This window comes from Adiantum capillus-veneris, chromosome 21, assembly GCF_014529385.1.
Source record: "Adiantum capillus-veneris isolate H3 chromosome 21, ASM1452938v2, whole genome shotgun sequence".
NCBI lineage: Eukaryota > Viridiplantae > Streptophyta > Polypodiopsida > Polypodiales > Pteridaceae > Adiantum > Adiantum capillus-veneris.
Window position 1 is genome coordinate 147,612,483 of NC_140951.1, and position 19,990 is coordinate 147,632,472.

General features: G+C 39.4%; 1 protein-coding gene across 1 annotated transcript; it reads right to left on the reverse strand.

Moving 5' to 3' along the window:
- Nucleotides 1-13,204: 13,204 nt before the first annotated feature.
- Nucleotides 13,205-19,189, reverse strand: LOC147431928 (transketolase, chloroplastic-like). Its single transcript, XM_086494377.1, has 7 exons — nucleotides 18,284-19,189; nucleotides 15,561-15,651; nucleotides 15,249-15,354; nucleotides 14,883-15,165; nucleotides 14,653-14,801; nucleotides 14,388-14,541; nucleotides 13,205-14,274 (listed from the first exon to the last, which is right to left on the reverse strand). Exons 1-7 carry the CDS (start codon nucleotides 18,983-18,985, stop codon nucleotides 13,309-13,311), a joined length of 2,451 nt encoding a protein of 816 aa, XP_086350503.1. The 5' UTR covers nucleotides 18,986-19,189; the 3' UTR covers nucleotides 13,205-13,308.
- Nucleotides 19,190-19,990: the final 801 nt, after the last annotated feature.

The window sequence follows — 19,990 nt, forward strand, 5'->3', positions numbered from 1 at the left end:
TCTGAGTGTTGGGTCCTTTGCTAGTGGTAGCTTGATCCTCAATCATAGCTTGCACTCTTTGGTCTAAAATTCCCCTTGCACTCTACATTTGAATCAAAAGTTGTTTGAGCTAAGTTCGGATCTCTTTCATACATTTGTATGTAGGCCGGTTGCACAGCAGTAGATCAAGTTCTAGACCCAAAGATTTCAAAATAACTGTTGAATTCCTTTGCAAAAATGGTTAATAGCCTTATCATCTATTGGCAGTGCCACAGGGACTCTGTCTAGCAGTTTAATACTATTGGGATGAGGGGGTAACTGAAAAACTTCTTGATCATGGAAACTGACTGATTTCCAGTTTCATACCATCTGTCTAGCCCCAACATAGAGCATCTGGAAGAGTTCTAAATCAGAGAAAATAGTTTTGTCTTCCAAAAAACTCCTTGTGATGGGTGCTGCTTGATGTCTTATTCTTGTATTGAGTGTAATCAGCTATAGAGAATGTTGATCGGTGGTTTCAGACTCAAAAGGGTAGACTACAGCTTTACCTTTATCTCTGTTGGTTAGTGCTATTTGATGTTGTAGTTCCTATTGATCCCCAGGTGTAGTGTTTTTCTAGGTTCCATTAGTATGTTGTTGGGTAGCAGTCTCATTTTGGTCTTCAGCAACACCAGTATTGCCATTATCAGCACCATTGCCCTTCAGCTCCCGAGCCTGATGGCGGAGAGGGGGGAGTATCATCATCATGGTCATCAAGTTTATTTGGATTGTCCCCCCTATATCTTCCTCCTCCTCCTTTTCATCAAAATATTCTTCAAGATTATTCTGAGTATTAATATAATCAATTATGGCCTAATTCACCAGTGTTGTGTTGTAATCATTTACTTTGTCCTGCAAATTGCTATGAATGGAGTCAATTGCTGCTTGAAGATCTTTAAAATTTAGTGTAACACGACCCTCAGGATTGATTATATCAGCAATATTTTGGTAAATATAATTCTCTAGTACAGACTGCTTTAACAGAGTGTGCGTTTTGAGTAGCTCTTTATAATTGGATTGCTTCATGCTTAGCATGTTCTGAAATCTGTCAACATCATTTTGGGCTTTTTCATTTGCTTCAAAAATTAGCTATTTTTTAGATTCCAACCTAAGAAGCTTAGTCTCCAGGCATTGATGGTCCGAGATTTTGGGATTCTTCAATTTGATGGCCAAGAGCTTAGTCAGCAAGTTCCCTCTGAGCTTTCCGAGTCTCAGCTTTAGTTGTGGGCGCCAGTTCTGCTTTGAGGTTCTCTAATTCAATGTTGGACACCGATGCTTCCATAATTTGTTTGAGGAAGTGTACAATAGTATTCTAGGATTTTTGAATAGCAGCAAAGCATCCCTCTATAGCAGTGGCTATATCATTAATGTCTGGCTCATAAACCAGCACATGAGACGGGTATGGAAGGGTTGCTCTATCTGGTTTCCGCAATACCATCCCTCCCTTCAGAAGATTTTACTGCAGTCTTTGGAGCCGATCACACTTTACTACTGGTAAAGATGACTCATTGCTTTGCTGACTTGGAGGAATGGTATATAATTTATCCTTTCCTTGGTCAGTCTTCTCTACTGGCACTGACTGCTCAACAGGCTGGGTTTCTGGAGGCACAGTGGAAGATGTTGGTTTGCCAAATCTTTTGTGAAAATTTGTCAGTACCTCAGAGTATTTAGCCAAATTGGTCCTAGGTTTTTTAGGGATACTAGTCACAGTAGCTTCACCAGTTCTTTTCTGACCCACAGTAACCAATTGTTGGCTTGGATGTATAGCTTGGTCTAGTTCTTCCTCATATCAAAAGATATTGTAACCTTTTTAGGCGATGCACCAGGTGATGTTGCCCAGGCTTGTTTGACTTTCTGATGAGGATCTGGACCTTGAGCCCAATAGAGAAATTGCCAAACATACCAAGCTGTGAACAGATTTTGTGATTTCAGCTTGGCAATTTGCTGCAACACACTAGTAGCCAAAAATTGATTGAGATTGATAGGAGCATGAGGGTTCAGTATCTTTGCCAGTAGCATGATAAAGAGCTTTTAAGAGACGTAGGTGGGATTGTTCTTCAAATTGATGGCTTCAGTAATAAACCAATATACTGAAGGGCATTCCAATGTTGCTATTGCAGCCCCTTGGCCACTAGCTTCCCTCTTCTTTTTGGCCTGCTCATCTTCCTTCAGTACTGTACTAACCTGCTCCAGTGTAGCTGGACAAGGCTTCTTCTCATGAGGTAGTCAGAAAGCATAAGAGATTTCACTAGTTGTGACTTGCAACTGGACTCCATTGACTGTAGCAATACCATGGTCAACATCAAATATATCTAGCACCTGGTTAATGATTTTTGTGTCAAAATCAAGTTTTGTGGCCTCAACCACTACGTGCAATTCCCAAAGCTTTAGGAGCTTAACTGTTTGGTTTGTGAATTCATATTTGTGAATAGCCAAAATGGAATGATATGGTCTCTTTAGGTAGCTATTCCAGTGTTGGAGTTCAGAGCTAGTTGTGAGTTCAGAGAATTCAGATGGTGCATATCAGATCAAACAACTGGAACCAAAGTATTGAACTGGAATAGAGAACTGAAGTAAGATAGAGTACTGAACTAGAAAGAGTACTAAACTGGAAATATTGAAGACTAGAACATTGGAACTGATAATGTATATTCAGATCGTTATGCATAATACAAAAAGTACAAGATAAGCATTAAAGTACAAATGGATCCAAGCCCAAAAGGTTCCTAGGATTAATACAAGAACTTCAAAGGTAAGTACAGAGGCTAACAACATACATGACAACCAACCCACAACCAACCAACCCCGTAGAATGTGTATGGGTCCTATTTATAGGATTGTGTAGAGTTACTACAGTAACTACTGTAGTTACTGCATGTCGGATACTTCTGAAAGTTACCGCTAGTAATTCCTAAGGACTGTTCTCGCCTGCTACATCTACATTGTTGACTTTTAGTTATGTTGATATTATCCACTCATTGCAGTCATGTAGATAAGTTGTGTAGATTGTGATGTGTTAACCAAATAGTTAGGGTGCAAACTTGTGATGTATGATAATAAGGGTTTTTCCCCAAATCATTACCTAATTAAATAGGGTTATTTGTGAATCAAACCACAAACATTACTTTAGAATATTATGATCACACATACTACTTCTTAGTGGGTTTTTTTTTTCAAAACATTACCATAGTACCACCTACTAGGAACACATGTAGATATATTTAAAACCAAAATTCTTGCATTATGATTGATCTCCTCATTTATCCGTTAACTTTGTATTTACTTTTGGGTAGAACCTCCATATGTGAGAATTATTTCATGTATGTCAGTGTCTTTGTGCATCTAATTAGGCACCCTTTCTCTAGTATTTGAGCATGCTTTTTGTATTCACATGTATAGATACTATCATTGCATTGCTTCTACTATATATTTTTATATCATTTTGCCTTATGCATACAAAGTGGTATAGATGTGTACGATTATAGACCTAGTAAACTTGTATTTTGATTTTTATAAAGAGAAATACTATTAGGTCACTCAAATTATGCTTCTTAGCTATCACAATGCGATTCTAGGTACATTTAGATATTATGTGGACTGAAGCTTTTGAAGATAGTTCCATGTATTGATTATTTGAGCTAATATCATTGTTTTGGACAAGTTTGTAGAACCTTTTAGATTTGGAAGACTTCAATAACTTTCTTGGCTAATGATCCTATTGTGAATCTAACTATGAATTTTATTTGAGAAAGATACTTATGTTTCTTGTTTCTAGTTGTATTTTTCTTTATAAGTGCAGTTATACAAAATTAATCAATCCAAAAAGAAGGTGGTAATTCAATCAACACCAATTATGAATGTAGAAAATTTGTGAAGTATACTCCTCCTAGTGACATAGCTATGTAAGGTTACTTCAAACTTAATTGGATAGGAAATTTAAGCCAAAGAGAGAAATATACATGTCAAATCTCATACTTCTTGGAAAATCCTTGTAAGTTGAGTCAATTCTAGTTGGCGATTTTATTGCATAATGCTCATCATAGCTAGTTCATTCTCAAGCTATAATGTTTACAAACTAAGTCATGGCATAGAGATAATCAAGGGTGATTGAGAACAGTAAATATTTGGGTTGTAAATTCTTCCTTTATTTAAGCTTACTCAAAGTTTGAATTCAGAATAGTAGAAAGTGTTAGGTTGCTAATGTCTGCATAGATTGGCCAAGGACCCTTTTAAGCAAAAGTCTAAAACTTGGGTTTATTTAAAAACCCAAAGAGAGCGATGTGTGGGTGGAGCCTACCTCAAATATTGAGGATCTCCTTATTAGTGTGTATGTGTACAACTAATAAGGAGGGTGGTAGTCAGTGGTGGGCGATCAGACATTGGATGTTTGGTCCCGAGAAAGGTACATCGTCTTTATCCCAACAACCTCCCATTTAAAGGCGAATATACCAATAAGTTGGTCATACTAGGTAAACTACTAGTATGTACAAGAAAATAGGTGAGAGACTCTCTCAACCTACACCCATTAGCAATATACATGCAACCATATCAGCTCTAGTGATAGGTGAATGTGCATATCCATGCTAGAGCTTGCATGTAATCCCATAGATAACTCTACATAGTCTGCATAGCTCTACAATGCATCATGCTAGTGTTTGAGGACAAATCGAACGGGCGCCCACCTGGCCAGACATGTAGCCGGACACCACATTTGTACTCTATTAGTTGTCCGAGCTAGTGTAGTGATACTCTATGTAAATCTTGATTACAGAGTAGTGGATCAATCCCCTAAGTTGTAATGATGTAATGATATTTGTAAAGGTCCATGTGAGCCGGCCACTGGCCATTTAGAATGCCCTAGGTATAAAGTTCAATAACTTTAATGTGAAAGAAGGCTTATCTTTAGAGGAAGAAGGAGCCCAAAAAACGTACGCTCAAGCTACGAGCTGCTTCAACTTGTAATCATCTCAACTAATGATTGGGTAATCCGTTTTTGAATCCGAAACTTGCATCGTGTTCCTCTCTATGTGCTCTTTAATTCAAGTTAAGCATTGTCAGTTTTGTTGAGGTTCGTGATTGCGTGTCTGTGAGCCATAAATGCAGATTTGATTGCTTAAATCATTGTTTATAGTCGTTTTGACCATAGGAGAGTGTTCTTAGACCATAGGACGACATTTCTGGCATGTTCTGTTGCAGTTTTTAGGACCTTTTTTATGATGGATCGTGATTTTGGTACCTTGTCGGATTGTGACCAGCTTGCTAGGATAGTGTCCCTAGGTGTCCTAGACCTCCTCCTAAAGTTTCGTTGCATTTCGAGTCCATTCGAGTGCCGAAATGGTGTGATGGCCTAGAGCTATAAGACAAGACATAGGCAGATTTCCCTGATCCTTGGGTGTTGGTTTGCTTGTCGAGTTAGTGTGTTTGCTTGTTAAGGTCCACTTTGTGGGATTGACTATCTCATAGAGTCTCCGTGCCCCATCCGAGTCACTTTTCGTGAGTATTGACATTATGTTAGTGCCAGAAAGCTATGTTGCAGAGGTCCGTCGCGGCGACCCGCTAACAGCTAGTGTCAATCATTGTGCTATTGACAATCCCTAGATGCCATAGAGAGAGGTATCACACGCGTGAGCTTGGGAAAAGGATTTGCTTGTGCATGCCCATGCCGCACAAGCAACTTTTTAAGTGAAGATTGTGCCAAATCAATTGAAACTTCACACATGCACTTGAGATGCTAGGTAGACACTTGAACATTGACAAAATCTATGTAAACTTGGTTTTACTAGCCTCCTCAGTGCTATTGGCATGCACTACATCGTCAAGACTACTCATTACGTATGGATGTGTCATCATTGACACAGGGATGGCTACATTCCTCTCATCCATAAGTAGAACTATGAGTCCTAAGATATGTCTTTCCTCTTGAGATAGTTAGTGATAGGGGTACATATTTCTTGAATAAAGTAGATGAGTTTATGATCATTCATAACAAGTCTATTGCAAGCTACCTACCTTCTTACCTACTAAAAGTTAGCATTTTCAATTTAGATAAAGAATGATATATTATGAATCTTAAGCATTACTTTACACAAAAAACAAATTACTTTGAAATTGGACAAACTAGACCCTTGAAACCCCGATTAAAGCTTTAGTGCAACCTTAGACTTTTGCAGATCTTTTGTAATTATATCAATTTTTTGTTTTAGAGTGTGTTTGATATTTTTTGGATGAGTTTTTCTAATGTCTTTTAGTTTTTTAATAAAAAGATACGAAAGTAATAATAAATGGCTACAAGTGTCCATTGGGAAAACGGATTTCAAACGACTGGTCTAAAAAATACAACCGGCATCGCATAAAAATATGAAGGAGTCCAAAGTATATCAACGGAAGCCTTATTGGCTACTTGAGCCACACTGGCAAAGCAAAGGTAGATAGGGCTATAAAGGTCCAAATCATGCAATTTTGATGTAAGAGTATATAGCATGACCTATTAGGGCTAATGGTAGGTATGGGCTCATATTGTGCAGTTGGCCATTTCTAAGCCCATTTCCACTATTTGTGTGTGTGTGTGTGTGTGTGTGTGTGTGTGTGTGTGTGTGTGTGTGTGTGTGTGTGTGTGTGTGTGTGTGAGAGAGAGAGAGAGAGAGAGAGAGAGAGAGAGAGAGAGAGAGTTCCATTGTTGCTACATTTCTCCAACCTTGTATGCACAATTCAACACCTCTTACTTTGAGTGGACATGAAAAGTAATTTCCTAATACTTTAGAGAGCATTTCTATTTCTGCTTATGTACTATAGGTTTTGGAAGAGAAGAGCATAGAATAAGAAAAAAACTAAAAAATTTAAGTAAAAAAAATAGCCATAGCGGACAAATCTATGGACCAATTCACACCAAATTTGAAACATGGGTTCAAGGTATACGTTATGACAAACTTGTGGTGACAAAAGTCACTTTTGCACAAGTGCAATGATGGTCATCATGTCAAATACCCAAATGCTTGACAACTCAAAATTTGATTATGACTTCACCAACAGCTTTGAGGCATATGATAGAGCACTTCTAAATGTTTATATTACCAAAATGGGAGCGAAATGGCCACTCTATCATCAAAATTGATGGATTGCTTACAAAGCGTCATTTTGTACCAAAGCGAAAAAAATTAAACCAAATTGGACCAAACTCACTACATAGTTTCAAGAGCTCATGGGGAAGCAATGTGTAATGTCAAAGTGGAGCCATAAACCAATACATGGGCAAAAATATGCACTACAAACCTTTAGTATTCAACCAAAACCAAATTAAAAAGTCAAAAATTTCTGGCCTAATAGCTACATCTAGCTATTGTCAAGCCATAGAAATTGCCATGTAGCAATTTGGAGTCAGAAATCCATCTTGGGACCCAAAGGTGCAAGTCAAAGACTTTCAAGCTCAATGGACACCCTAATGGAGATCCACAACTCCAAATTCATCACAAAGGGCACAAATGGTTTCCAAATAGTACTAGGAATCAAGCCAACCAAGAAATGTAAAAAACTAGCCAAGTAGACCAATATCGTAATATTGGTCTAGCTTGTCAAAATGATGATTTTTCAATAGCAGTGGATTCTCCATGACCAATGAAGTCCATTGATGCCTGTGCTCGAAGTGAACATGGGGTGGCTTCATAGGGTCAGCTATCATCATTTCACAAATTACAAGCTAATTTTGCTACTAAAAAGCAATTTTTCACTTCTAAATTTACTTAAGCTTACATGTATATGTTTTGCATACATAGGGGAATGTGTAGTATACATGTGGGATGTGTGCCAAAAAAACTTTTAAATTCTAGTATCGTGATATCATAGCTGGGCATCAAAATGGGAAGAATTTTTCACCAGTGGGTTCCATTATATTTATACATCATTCTTAGCAGATTCCATCAGTTTGGACCAAAAAATCCCAAGGATGGTCGTCACACTACCAAAAATGGACCTAACTCCACATCCAAAAGTCCACACTCTTCAAAACTTGGCAGGAGGCCTCGTATAACATGTACAACTAACACCTAAAGCCAAAGTGGTATGCTATGAAAAAGATCAGTATCGTGGTGCTCAAAATTTGTTTATAATGCATGGATTTACCATCAAGATAGTATTTACACCAAATCTTACCCCATTTAGACATATAAATCATCAAATACCCCAATCAGAGAAAATTTTAGAGTCGAAAATTTAGCTCAAGGGCTAGATAAGTGTATAAGTTAGGGGTAGGTCCTCAATCATTTTCCCTTCTAATTATATAAATAGGGTAGGGGGGAGGGGCAAAGGGGAAGGGGACAAAATAGAGATGGACTGAAAGGAGAGGAATGTATATTCTCTTTATGAAGTCTTCCAATAAAGTATATCTCCATTGACATATATAGATAGAAAGTTTATGCATACATTATATGTCAATATTGACATATAATGTATATTCTCTTTATGAAGTCTATCAATAAAGTATATCTCCATTGACATATAGAGATAGAAAGTTTATGCATACATTATATGTCAATAATGCTAGCACAATATTTGTTTCCATTTTCTTTCAATTGAAAGTTACTATTCACGATGTATGCATTTTCACATAAATTACCTAAAGTTTATCCATTCTCACACACTGCCACTGAAGATTACTTAATAAGTACTTCTTCATTTTTGTTCTCATTCACGATGTAAGCGTTTTCACATAAATCACCTAAAGTTTATCCATTCTCACACATTGCCACTGAGGATTATTTAATACATACTTCTTCATTTTTGTTCTCTTATGATGTTATGGTTACTTGTGGATTAGAAATAAGGAGCATCTCATCAAGGTATATTGATATAAATTAATGGTTAAAAAACATAAAGTGAGTTCTATTAAATAATAGATTTAGCCATAGCAGGTTTTCAAAAAACCATACAAAACCTTATATGTAAGATAAGGGTATGTAATTTTGCTCTTATAAGCATAAGAGGGGGGGGGATTCGAATAGGGAGTTTTCTCTAAGACTCTCTACTTTCATGTGGTGTGTCCTTATGATCCCCCAAATTGCATACTTAAGTAAATTTTTGAACTTAGATTTTGTACTCTAAATTTTCAAAACATGTCCATGCGACAAGAAAGTCTAACTTGAAATTTTGGGATCTCACTCTTGATGATCTCAGGTTGTCTAGCCAAAAGTCAACCTTGAAGAGATAGAAAAAGAGTGAAGGGCTCCAAAACTTGATACCCTATCAGCTGGATGAAGAGAATTAGACACACAACATCATGCTGGTTGGACAAGATTATTTGAGGAGGCACATGAATATAGTATTCAAGGGAAAATTTTGAGATGAGGAGGATACTTTGGTAGAGCTCTCCATCATGCCAAAAGCGCTTGAGTCACTACCAAAGCAAAAGGAAGCCCAAAGGGTGCCTAGATAGATATTTTGAGCTATCACCTTGTGGAGTGGATTTGAAGAGAGCCCAGGAGATGGTGAACAAAATTCAAGAGGATAGCATGGCTACACTCACAAACTCCATTTCAAAACATTCCACTATCTGCATTACAAACGAGATGGTGGCATAATCCCTACACTTACCAGGCTAGAGAAGTCATAACCAGACAATGTTGGCTCCTCTTCAACCTTTGTAGATTTGAAGAGATCTGAGTTAGAGGTTCCTCTCTACATTTACCAAAAAACACCTTAAAATATCAATTTCAAGGCCAATAAGGTACACAAACCAAAACATGTCATATCTAACCTCATTGAAAAACCACTTTTAAGTGCTCTTTGTGCTCTAACTTTAGAAAAATTCATCAACCTATTAAAGGTTGCAGAAGCATTAATAAAGCCTAAAGTCACTACCAAGTATTCATACAACCAAAATTGCGCATGAAACACATTTTTGTATATGTCATTAAGCTCAATCCTTGATGGTACTTTTAAGGTTAATTCTACTAAAGAAAGAGGAACTTGTAGCTTATCAAATATGTCCTCTATCCAAAGGACTAAGAACCAGTTGTTTATTGTGCTCTTATTTAGTGCATAGTAGTCCACACACATATGTCATTCCCTTCCTTCTTTTGCACTAAAATCAAGTGGTAAAAAAGGAGATGAATCATTCCCTTTTCTATATGCTCACTAACTTGGGATAAAAGCTCCTCTTATTGTGTGTGAGAAACATGATAAGGAGGTTTATTAAGTGGAGAAGTTCGTACATTAGCTTAATATTATGGTCATCATCCCCTTTGAGGAAGGTAATTCACTAGGGATAGAGTCAAAAAGGCAATCACTATATGATTGAAGAAAAGATGTGTGATTCATTCATCGGGAGTTGTTGGGATAAAGGCCACTATGACCATGTCCGACCACCCATCCCCTTACTAACACCTATCACTAGTGCATTATTCCATACTCTATGGATATACATAATAAGGATCTGCATGACTATTGTGCTTATGGTCCACCACATTTTTGTGTATGCTTCTCCCTCTCTCTCTCTCTCTCTCTCTCTCTCTCTCTCTCTCTCTCTCTCTCTCTCTTCATCCTTGCATAATCGTTCCTTTCAATTGGTATCAAAGCAAGGTTGTAGTGGTGTTGTCGAGGGAGCAAAGAGGTGCAATGCTTGATGAAGAAGTTCAAGAGGTGTTCAAGAGAGAAGTTTGTTTTTTGGCACTTTGTGTGAACAAATTATAGAGGGGGTGCAAATTTGAGCTTGAGCATAAATCTAAGTTTGTGAGCTTGAGGAGTAAGCTCTTGACTGATTGTGTCAAAGAAGAAGCATAAAAAACAGGTTTCAACAAGTTGTTTTTTTGTTCTCTGGGCTTTAAAACATAGTTTTTTGCATCTCTCTCTCTCTCTCTCTCTCTCTCTCTCTCTCACACACACACACACACACACACACACACACACACACACACACACACACACATGTTTATGTGATCCAAGTGTTTATTCCAAGGTGTTGGCATGTTCTAGACACACTGATGCAATTGGATTTTTGAAATTTTGTACGCATAATTTTTTGTTATAGCAAGTCATTTTTCTGTTTTAGGTCATGAAATGCAGTATTTGGTGTACCTCTCTCATACAGACTCAGATAGGCATGATTTAAAAGTATAGTTTGGTATTCCAGATGCATTGGTGATATCAAAATTTTGAAACTTTGTGCACTTTCTTTTGTAGCAGTCTGTTGCAAATATGACAATGCATTAGAGCTATATTGAATTGATTTCTGCACTATAGAGCAATGCCTATTGTAAGTGTTTGGACATGTATCTTGGAAATGCTTACCGGGAGCTATTTGAGCTTGCATTTGCGGATAAAAATACAATTTTTGGTATTAACTTTTCACTGATATAAGTCCGAGTTGCATTGGAGTGACATGTTTATGCATACAGTTGCTATGCATCCTTGATGTGTATGCTAATGACTTGAGCATTATAGGTGCTCACATGTATGCATTGCTTTATGCATTTTGGATGCTTTGTTATTGCTTCGAAAATTGAGCATGCTTTAATGCATTTATGGACACACAAATTGAGCATATGCACATTGATTTCATTGCAATATACGCGTTTATTGTATTCTTGATGTAGATTTGACATGGGATGCCATATGATTTGGTGCCTCTCATGATTGACACAATTGTCATCACTCATTTTTTTTTATAAGTTATCATATATATTGCACTTCCACAACTTTTGGTGCTTGTTTATGTTAAATTCTAGTTTAAATTTCCATGTTACGTCAGTTAAAAATTGGTTCTCTATTTATGCAAAAAAACTATTAAGGTATTGCCAAGTTGTGCAACTCTTTTGCGATGGACTTATTTAGCATTGGAAACATTCTATTGGTATTCACAAATGGTATGATATTTGTACTACACAAGATCATACATGTTCCTGAGTTAGCGAAGAATTTGGTTTCTACGGGACATATTAATGACGGGTTGCACGACCATATTTGAAATCAGTGTTGCAATATTAAGAAGGGAAATTTGGTTATTCTCAAGAGTCAAAAGCATAGTTTGTTTTATCCCATGCACGTGTAGTGTAAAAGATTGCTATTTTTATAGTTGAATTGTTGTCAGAGTTATGGCATTGTCAACTAAACCACACGAGCCAAAAAAGAATGAAAATTGTTGTGTTTTGGTTACTTATCTATCTTAAGTTTTAACATTGTATCTATGGCCAAAAAATTAGGTGTTCATTTGCCCGTGATGAGAAAACGATTGGAGCCTCTTGAACTTGTTCATAGTGACGTTTCTGATACTATACCGATAAATTCCTAAGGAGAGCTAGTTACTTTGTGACATTTATTGATGACTCGGACCTTTGAATTCCTCAGGAGAGCTAGTTACTTTGTGACATTTATTGATGACTCAGACCTTTGAAAAGTGAGGATGAGTTTTTCTCTACTTTCTAAAGTTTTTTGCGCTATTTGAGAATCGGTGGTAGCAAAAGGCTTAAAGGTGGGGAGTTCCTCTTAAGAGGAATGGTCTGACTTTTGAACAAAGAGAAAAATTAAGCAGCATTTTACTGCGCCGCACACTAGTTAAAAAGGAGTTGTAAAATAGACAAACCATACTACTCGAGAACCAAGAGAGAAATTAAAGGGCAATCTGTTTCACCATGCACACTAGGGAGTTGTAAAAGGGATGAACCATACTACACAAGAACGTATTTTTGTTGCTATGCTCCATAGAGAATTTTACAAAAGGCTTTTAGACACAGGTCATTTTTTAGAGGTTTTTTACAACAGGGCGTATTGACCAAGTCTCTTAGCACTGGTTTATCGTTTCACCCAATATGTCGTGAGATTATCAGAAATTCTAATGTGATTTCGAAATAGTTGAAAGATGCATAGACAACCTCTTAAGGAAATTGAGTTATATAGTCACATTTGAGGAAAACTCAGAAGTCTAATGATGTGCCTTCCACTAGCAATGCTCATGAATGGGTAGAAAGCAGTAGTCACATGTTTTGGTACAAGATGTGGATACTCCTTCCATGTGAACAAACCCAAGTTATGGAAGTAGGCAGGTTAAAGTTGCAGATCACCTGTTAAGTGAGATAAGACTCTGTATGATCCATGGCTTGTGCTAGTACATGTTTAATCCTTGCATTAGTACAAGGATCAAGAGTACTCGTGATCAGAAGGATAAAAAAAATGAAAACACCGACCCATTTGAGATTCGAGGGTTGCGCACATACAAAATTATGTATCAATGTTGTATATACATCAGAAGCTCTTTTTACAGGACGAAGCCAGCAAGAGACTTGCAAACATCTTTGTAGGAGAGGTTCAACACCTCAGCATTTGTCTGGCTCCGTCAAGAATACCCTCGGGTGTAAACCCATATTTTTTCAACACATCCAAGTATGCTCCACTCTCTCCAAATGTGTTCACTCCTATGACATGCCCTTTGGAACCCACATATTCTTTCCATCCAAGAGGTGATCCTGCTTCGACTGACATTCGTCGCTCCACAGCATCTGGCAGGACACTGTTTTGATAATCTCTGTCCTGCTCATTGAACAACTCCCAGCAGACTAACGAAACAACTCGTATCTTGCGACCCTCCTCTCTTAGCTTTTCCGCAGCACTCTCGCATAAGTAAAGCTCAGACCCAGTTCCTATGAGAATGAGTTCTGGTTTACCATCAGAGTTATCACTCACTATGTACCCTCCTTTTCCCACTTTATCAGAAGAGGTACCTGCGACATTTGCCCACACCTTTTGCCTAGAAAGCGCAATCACAGAAGGGCTTTTGCGGCGCTTGATTGCTTCCTTGTAGGCTCCAGCTGTCTCATTGCCATCAGCTGGCCGGAAGACGTACATGTTTGGAATGGCTCTCAATCCAATCAGCTGCTCAACTGGTTGATGTGTTGGCCCATCTTCACCTAAACCGATCGAGTCATGCGTGCACACATATAGCACTCCTGCTTCGCTCAGTGCAGAAAGCCGCATGGCATTTTTCATGTAATCGGAGAAGATCAGGAAAGTTGCTGCAAACGGAATGAGTCCACTTCCATGCAATACAATACCGTTTGAAATGCCAGCCATTGCATGTTCACGTACTCCATATCGAATATTGCGACCCCATGGAGTTTTTGATGTATGATCCCCAAAATCTTTTAAGTAAGCTTTGTTTGAGCTGGCCAAATCCGCGCTCCCTCCCAACAGACCAGGGAGGACTGTGGCTAGCGCATTCAGGCATTTTTCAGAATACCCTCGAGTGGCATCCACAGGATCATCCATAGGAAAACTCTGTCCATGAAAATTATGTCAAAACACTAAACGTTTGTCTCCAAACAGCGAAAAGACATGTTAATTGAAAAAAGAAGGAAACAGGCAAGTGCGGGCGATTTGGGCACACTTACTGGCAAGACCTTGTCCCAATCCTCGGGCAGATGGTTGTTGACAAGCTGCAAGAACTCTGCTCCCTCACGTGGATACTTCTGTTTGTACTCCTCAAGAGTTGCATTCCATTCATCTTCCAATGCTTGTCCTCCTTCTATTTGCCTTTCAAATTCTCTACAAACATCACCCATGCAAGAGGATTAATATATCTCTGTATAATTCATCTGAGCAGACAACTACCAAAAGCATTCAACACAGAGAAACAGAAACTTAATGTAAGTTTACTTGTGAACCAGCGGTGATACGTAAAAAGGCTCCCTATTATCCCATCCAGCTGCATCTCGCATGTGTTTCACATCTTCCTCATCGAATGTTCCATGATGAGCTTTGGAAGTACCTTCTTTCTTAGATAACCTTCCGATACGTGATTTGACCTGACATATCCAATGGTTGATTCACGACCCCGTGTTTTTGTTGACATGCAATTAGCAGAAAGAAGGTACCAATATAGCTACCCGAATAAATGTAGGCTTCTCCGTCTCTTTCAGTGCTTCATCAAGTGCAGATTCAAATGAGCCCAAGTCATCATAAATATCTTCCACGTTGATTGTATTCCAACCAAAGGCTTGAAATTTCAGAGTCACATCTTCACTGAATGCAAGACTTGTGTCTCCATCGATTGTGTTGTGGTTGTCATCATAAATTACTGTGAGTTTATTCAATTTCAAATGTCCAGCCAAGGATGCAGCTTCATTTGAAATTCCTTCCATAGCACAACCATCACCCATGATGCAAAACCTGCAGGACAGTGAAGGGAATACATTGTTGGCCTTAATTAAATCATAAGGACTACATAAGCATTTCACAAAATGTCCGCTCACGTTCTGTGATCTACAATTGTACAATCTTGCTTATTGAAGCGAGCTGCTAAGTGCTTCTCTGCAATAGCTAATCCAACAGCATTTGCAACACCTTGTCCAAGAGGCCCTGTTAAATAACCAGAAAAAAATTATTTACACTGTCCTCATATGATGAATTACACCTAAACATGGTCAAAAGCCCCCACATATGGACATCTGATTGAAGTTCCAAACCCCTTCAGGCAGTTTTGTCACTGTCTTTCCTCACTGAACCAGAAAAATGCATGCCACAAAAGCAGCTTCCCCCTTTCAAGGTTTAAACCAACAGCTTACCTGTTGTCACCTCAATGCCATGAGTTGTTACATTCTCAGGATGGCCAGGCGTACGACTTCCCAGCTTACACAGTCTCTTCAAATCCTCAATCTGAAAGTCATGAAAGAAAAAACTTTGAACATAAAATCCTGGCATTTTAGTATGAAATAAAAGAGTGTCTACAAGTGAGAATTACACCTTGCGTCATATCGAGTCAGAAGCCCCCATTAGATTTCAAAAAGGTCAAATTTAACTTGAAAAACCCTTGTTTCCCTAGCTTTAACTACTTTAACCCTTCTGATGCCACATGGGATAAATTACATGCACCTCCTAGGACATACTTCAAACAAAGTGGCATTCATCCTTAAGATGTGCACTGGATGATTAATGCTGTTAGTCCTTAAATAGCATGAATGTAACAGGAGGGCACCCCATGCCAGAACAGACTGAACAAATTTTAAGACGCTTCAAAACAAGAGTGTTGAAAGAGACGCACCGAAGAGAGCACTGGCCCCAAACCCTGGTGCCCTTTTCGGTATTTCTTTACACTTCTTGAACATGTTACAATGCTGGCAGCACTCCTCTGCACCTCCATACGGTAGGATGCCAGAGAGTGAACCCTGGGCACATATTTAAGGCCCCTTGGCCATGAAAACAGTTTACATGAAAAGCATCAAACTCAAAAGCATCTGTTCCAAAAGCTGGCACCGAAAGCTGCCAACGCATAATCCGGAAATCTGTTCGACTGCCACATCAGCAGCACAATTCGCACGAGTCCGTACAGTCTGCCACGTCAGCAGGTCAGCGCGAAATCCGGGTGTTCTGTACAGCTGCCACATCATCAGTTTTTACGCAAAGTCTTCTGTGTGTGTGTGGGTGCTTTATTTTTAGGCCCCATCAGACAAGGTCCCATAAGTTGGCTGGGGTCAAGATTTTTAATCCCAACCCTACTTTAATACTTGGGCCACTCGGCGAGGACTTGTAAGTTGGTAAAGACTTCTTCTTCTGCTGCTGCTAGGGTTTAGGCCCCTGGGCCGGATTTTGCAAGTTGGCTAGGGTTAGGTTCGTGGAGCCCTAACCCTCTAGGTCTTCAATGGCTTGACACGAGCAGTTGATGACAATGAATATAGCTCATATTTATAAGACACTTTCTGTCTTGACTTTACTGATCCTTCGTTACAAATGGGCAGATAAGATGTATAACTTGCAAATGGCTCTTTGAAACGGTCATAAATTCGATTTGCTATCATTGTATGAGATAGCATGAAAGTTCTGCATGTTGAAACCATCCTTGGCTCTATGAGAGGCTCAATCCTTGATAAGTGAGATTCCATTCCCTTCAATTTTAACCCCAGCTTATTTACCAAAACTGACAAAATATTTCTTGAAAGTGAAATATCGCTCCAATGTGTGAGACCAAAGACCAATACATTTGGTTAAGTTATAAAGGGATTATTTTAGGCAAACATCACTAAACACAATGCGGCATCAATATAAATGGGGAGAGCTGACACTGAGTCTATGACAACAAACTGGCCCACCCCATTACTTTTATTTTTCCCCCTGCAGGTGAATGTTTATATTATGCCACAAGCCTTGAGACTCTCAAGATTGATTGTGGGTTGAGGTCTTGCAAGCGAGCATCAGTCGCGTCGGGGTCCATCTCAAGCTTAATAGTAAGAGATCCTACAAAGCTCAGAAGATTCTTGAAACTGGGTGGGCTCTTCGCTGATAATTGTATGTAGATTATAATGATGTATGCTTAATGTGTTTGTGGTGCTAGGGCTCTCATGCAGGACTGGAGTGAAAATGAATGCATGACAGATGAGGAGGTTTCCAACTGTTCCAAGTATGTTGGACATGGGTGAGCATCATTTGTATGAGTAACTCGACCATGGGCACACGGACCCTTAGTTGACAGCGGAGTGTGAAGAGAACTGTGCCACATATGTTGACAGTTATGTTAGGGTAGTTATCTCTTCTTTCTCAGGAAGTTCAGAATCAGAACATCTTGAGGGTGCAGATTACAAATGTGAGTTCCATGTCTAAAAAGGAATTAGTACAGGGTGGCTTATTGTTCCTAGCTAGTCTTTAGGAAACCGCCCACATCATGACAGTCAGATATTTATCACAAGCCTTGTCTTTAGAAGAGCATGGATATTTATCACAAGTCTAGTCCTTACGAGAGCCTTACACATGATCAGGAACAAAACTTTGTTCTGAACAGGGAAACTATCTCCAGTTGCCATGAAACTGGCATGCAAGCTTGGTAAAGAGTGTATAAACATGACAATAATTAAGGATTTAAGCTGTGAAGGCCATAGCAAAGAGGAACAAAAATGTGTGGAAGGACTCTTTGCCTCCAGGCATGGAGAATTCTAGGAAGGGGTTGCAGCCCACTTAATATTAAAGAACCTTACAGGGATCTAGTTGATAGTAGCACCTTCAGGATTCCATCCAGAACCCTGCATACTAAAGAGTGAGACTCCCCACTTCAATTAAGGTATCCTTCTCCAAGATATCACAACCAAAAGGTCAAATACCTCGGTTATTCTCTGTAATTCATCATACTCATCCACTAAAATTTTACCGAGGGCTAACATCATATATCAGTTTTGTAGGCACACAGTAATGCAACAAGACCATTCTTTTGTGCAAAATCTGAGCCATGGTACAAAGTACATTTTGTAGACACAAACGAATAAATTACCCAGAAAAAAAGCTAATGAGAATAGACCTCTACCTTGACAGATGAATACCCAGCTAGATGAAGGCAGATGTACTGAAGAAGGCATCCATGACCTGCACTAAGGACAAAGCGATCTCGGTTGAACCAGCTTGGATTTCGAGGATTGTGCCGCATTGCCTTGCGGTAGAGAAAATAGCCCACCTCAGTCATTCCCAGTGGTAGGCCTGGATGCCCAGCCTTCGCCTCCTGAATAGAGTCCACTACCAGCATTCTCATGTTCTCCACGCATCGCTTATCTATTTGAGACTGAACCCAAGCCAGATCATTCCAGTTTTGGCCTTTTGATCGTCCCCCAGGCGCATGTTCAATTTCCTCTCTCCACTGTCTTAAATGGGTCTCATCTGCGTGCTCAAGTGTGGACGAGAAGGTCTTGCTTAAACCTGCACTGTCTTTGTGTTTCCAGCTCGATCCATATGATGCGCCACCATCATGTTCCTCATGAGTTGAGGTTTCACTGATCTGAGAAGCCTCTGGATTCTTCTTTGTGTCGTGCACTCTGTAGTCTGCTCGCGTGCGTCGCACCATTGAAGGTTGGACTCCCCATTTCCCATATTCTCGGTACAGCTGTGAGGGTGACACATGAACGGGCTTACTCCGAGTCCTGAAGCTGGTAGAGGGGTGCAGCTTTGCAAATGCGGGGGAAGTGCATGACTTTGGGAGGGAAGGGCTACAGCAGCCCTGCTGCAGAGAAGCCATGGCGGCAACACCCTCCAATAAAACCAGTGTGTGAGCGGCTCAAGGAGAAGCGACGAGATTCAGTGTGTATGATCAACGAGGTTGTGCAAAGTAGACGATCGGGCGTTGCAGACGATCGGGTGATTCTAAAAGAGGACCGGTAGCTTCACTGCGCAAAATGAGTGCGTAGTCGATTGTAGGTACCTAGCTGTGTACAACGTGGGAGTATGCATGGAAATGGTTCTTGGAAATGCCTGACACATGTTCTTCTTTCAGGTGGCCATTTGCCCTTTTGGTACACGTGTTCACTTTGTGTGTTCTTTGGGCTGAAGGTTGTGCTGTGCCACTCTTGAAGGTTATTGAACCTTTAAATAAGCCACTTCACCTTAGTAAACTAAAGGTGGATTTTTGGGTGCAAATGTGGCCACATGGCAATGGCAAGTTAATGATAATAAAATTTATTTTAAATTATTTTTTTAAAGCACTTGTGAGAGGGTGTTGACATTTATGTATCTCTCTTTAAAGAAAGGCATTGAGTATTATGACAAACATTATTTTGTATGTTTTTGTAATATATTGTAAACTAAATAGTTAGTTGATTGTTGTTACGTTTTTTTTCCTGCACGTTGAAAGTTCACTATGGTTTACATAAGGCTGAAAGAAGAATCTAATAATAAAAGATTTCTCATGAGAGAAAACAAGAAAGCGAAGAAAGTGTAACAATAAACTAGGTAGGTCCCGAAAACGACATTTTTTCATTTGTTTTAAGGGTATCTTGGGTGATGCTCTTGAAGCTTTGAGGGAAAAGGAAAGGGGGGGGGGGGGGGGGGGGGGGGGGGGGGGGGGCAGAGAGAGAGAGAAAAGAAGAAGAAGAGAATTTAAGCGTGAGGAGGAAAAAATGGTTGCAAGACACGTGGGCAAAAAAAAAATCTCGTTTGAGGAAGAAAAGACCACTGCCACGGGGGCGGCGGGGCCTGAGGGGAGAGAGAACTCGCGAGAGAGACGATTGAGGATCAGAGAGGAGCC

Bases quoted from the DNA above. Each gene is read 5' to 3' on its own strand.
- LOC147431928 (XM_086494377.1), bottom strand. From the start codon at position 18,985: ATGGCTTCTCTGCAGCAGGGCTGCTGTAGCCCTTCCCTCCCAAAGTCA. The intron at 15,652-18,283 runs GTAGAGGTCTAT...CATGACTTTCAG, and splicing joins CTGGGTATTCATCTGTCAAG to ATTGAGGATTTGAAGAGACT. The intron at 15,166-15,248 runs GTGAGCGGACAT...ACTGTCCTGCAG, and splicing joins ACAATTGTAGATCACAGAAC to GTTTTGCATCATGGGTGATG.